Here is a 2,359-nt window from a genome sequence, read left to right on the forward strand (position 1 = left end):
AATGGGTCTTGATCTTTGTGGGGACTGTCTTCATGACTGGATCGAGTTGTTTTGGCCTTGAGATCTGCTTCGAGTTTTTAGGAGCTTGTCCTTTAACTCGCGGCGTCGCCTTACCTCTCTTTGTAGATCATTGCCAACTTCTCGTTGATGCTGGCTTTCTTTTTCAAGTTGCTTTAGGCAATCTTGAAGCGCTTCTATTACTCCCGGATCTAATGAGTTTTTGTCTCCGTTAGATTCCGGAGTATCTTTTGGTGTAGCGTCCGCGTTTTTGTGCGGCGTTCTATTTTCTAGATCTGAGTCGTGGTCGTTGTCATGGTTGTCCGCTATGGTGATGGGATGACTTCCAGGTTCCCCGGCAACGGCGCCAATGTTCCGAGGGTTACCTAAAACTGTAGGTCGATCTCGGACGAGATCTTTTGTGCTGGTCAGAACCGATGTGTCCGGCTGATGAATGGTGACCGGAGCTGGTACGTCCGACTTGTTTGGACTTGAACGTGTTGCTGATCCTCTGTCACCGAAGGGTGGGGGGTACCTGCAAGAGACTCCGATGCTTAAGTTAGCATGGGTATTAAACAGGTGTTATGTAGAATCAGAGTATGAGTTATACATGGGTGCTCCAGTGTATTTATAATGGTGAGAAGTGACCTTCTTAGATAAGATAAGTTAGTTATCTTATCTTATCTTATCTTATCTTATCTTATCTTATCTTATCTTATCTTTGGGCGAGGTCAGCTTATCTTCAACGGAACCGCCCTTCTCTCTGTAGGCTTGAGCCGCCTTTGGATTAGGCTGTGTTCCTTCTATTTGGGCCCTTATTGGGCCTCTGTAGCGTTTTGGCCGAGCTCTTTGTGAAGAGGTCGGTCATTGGCCGAGCTCTTTGAGAAGAGGTCGGATAGTCTGACCTGAAGAGGTCGGTCGGCTTGTCGCTAAACATCCTGGGTCGGACATCTTGACCCAGGGTATGAATGTCATGCTCTTTGGGTTAAAGAACGCAGGAGCCACATACCAAAGGCTGATGAATAAAGTGTTTGCACCTCTCCTCGGGAATCTAATGGAAGTATATGTAGACGACATGTTAGTAAAAACCAAGGATGAGGCCGACCTCCTGACCGACCTCTTGCAAGTCTTCAACACCATAAGGACGCACGGGATGAGATTGAATCTCGTAAAGTGTACCTTTGCAGTAGAAGCCGGAAAATTTCTAGGGTTTATGCTAACACAAAGGGGGATAGAAGCTAACCCCGATAAGTGTAGAGCAATCCTAGAAATGAAAAGTTCGACTTGCTTAAGGGAGGTCCAACAGCTGAATGGCCGACTTGCAGCTCTTTCCAGGTTCTTAGCAGGATTAGCATTAAAATCCCTGCCGCTTTTCTCTCTACTAAGAAAAGGATACCGGTTTGAATGGACTTCAGAATGTGAAGGAGCTTTCCAGGAGTTCAAAAGGTTTCTAAGCCAACTTCCCATTCTAACCCGACCTAAAGTCAGGAAAGAACTTATCCTGTATTTGTCCGTTGCTAACAAAGCTGTAGCATCAGCTTTAATACGGAAAGACGAGGTTGGGCAGCATCCAGTGTATTTCACCGGTAAGGTTCTACAAGGCCCCGAGTTAAGGTACCAAAAACTCGAGAAGTTTGCATATGCCTTAATAGTGGCGTCTCGAAGGCTGCAGCTACTTTCAAGCTCACACAATAAGAGTTCGAATGAACCAGCCCATGAAGTAAATTTTACAAAATAGACATTGCAGGCAGAATGGTTCAATGGGCTATAGAGCTATCTGAGTTTGACCTCAGGTATGAGACTCGGACAGCAATTAAAGCTCAATGCCTCACCGACTTCGTAGCAGAATATGCAAGAGAACCAGAAGATGTCTCCACAGCATGGGAGCTATACGTGGATGGTTCTTCAAACAAAATCAGAAGCGGTGCAGGCATAATACTAGTCAACCAAGAGGGAACCCAAATAGAGGTCTCCCTTAAATTTGAATTCCCGGTTTCCAACAATCAAGCAGAATATGAAGCCTTGATTGCCGGGTTGAAGCTAGCAGAAGAAGTCGGTGCATCCAAAGTAGTGGTCTTCAGCGACTCTCAGGTGGTGACCTCTCAAATCAACAGAGAGTAACAGACTAAAGACCCTAACATGAATAGGTACTTAGACAAAACCTCTCGGAGACCGAGGTCAAACACATAACTCGGGATCTCAACAGCAGAGCAGATGCCTTATCCAAATTAACAAGTACTAAGTCAGGAGGGAATAATAGAATCCTGATCCAGGAAACTCTCCAAGAACCCTCTGTCACAAAAACAGAGGCTAAACAAGATGTCCTAGAGGTATCCGGGTTGGACCTCGGGTGGATGACTCC

At 45.8% G+C, this 2,359-nt stretch overlaps 1 protein-coding gene across 1 annotated transcript; it reads left to right on the forward strand.

The window, feature by feature from the left end:
- LOC107647568 (uncharacterized protein YpeP-like) lies at window positions 1,750-2,118 on the forward strand. The gene has a single exon (XM_016351637.1). The coding sequence runs from the start codon at window positions 1,750-1,752 to the stop codon at window positions 2,116-2,118; it is 369 nt and encodes a 122-aa protein (XP_016207123.1).

This window comes from Arachis ipaensis, chromosome B06 (genome assembly GCF_000816755.2).
Source record: "Arachis ipaensis cultivar K30076 chromosome B06, Araip1.1, whole genome shotgun sequence".
Lineage (NCBI taxonomy): Eukaryota > Viridiplantae > Streptophyta > Magnoliopsida > Fabales > Fabaceae > Arachis > Arachis ipaensis.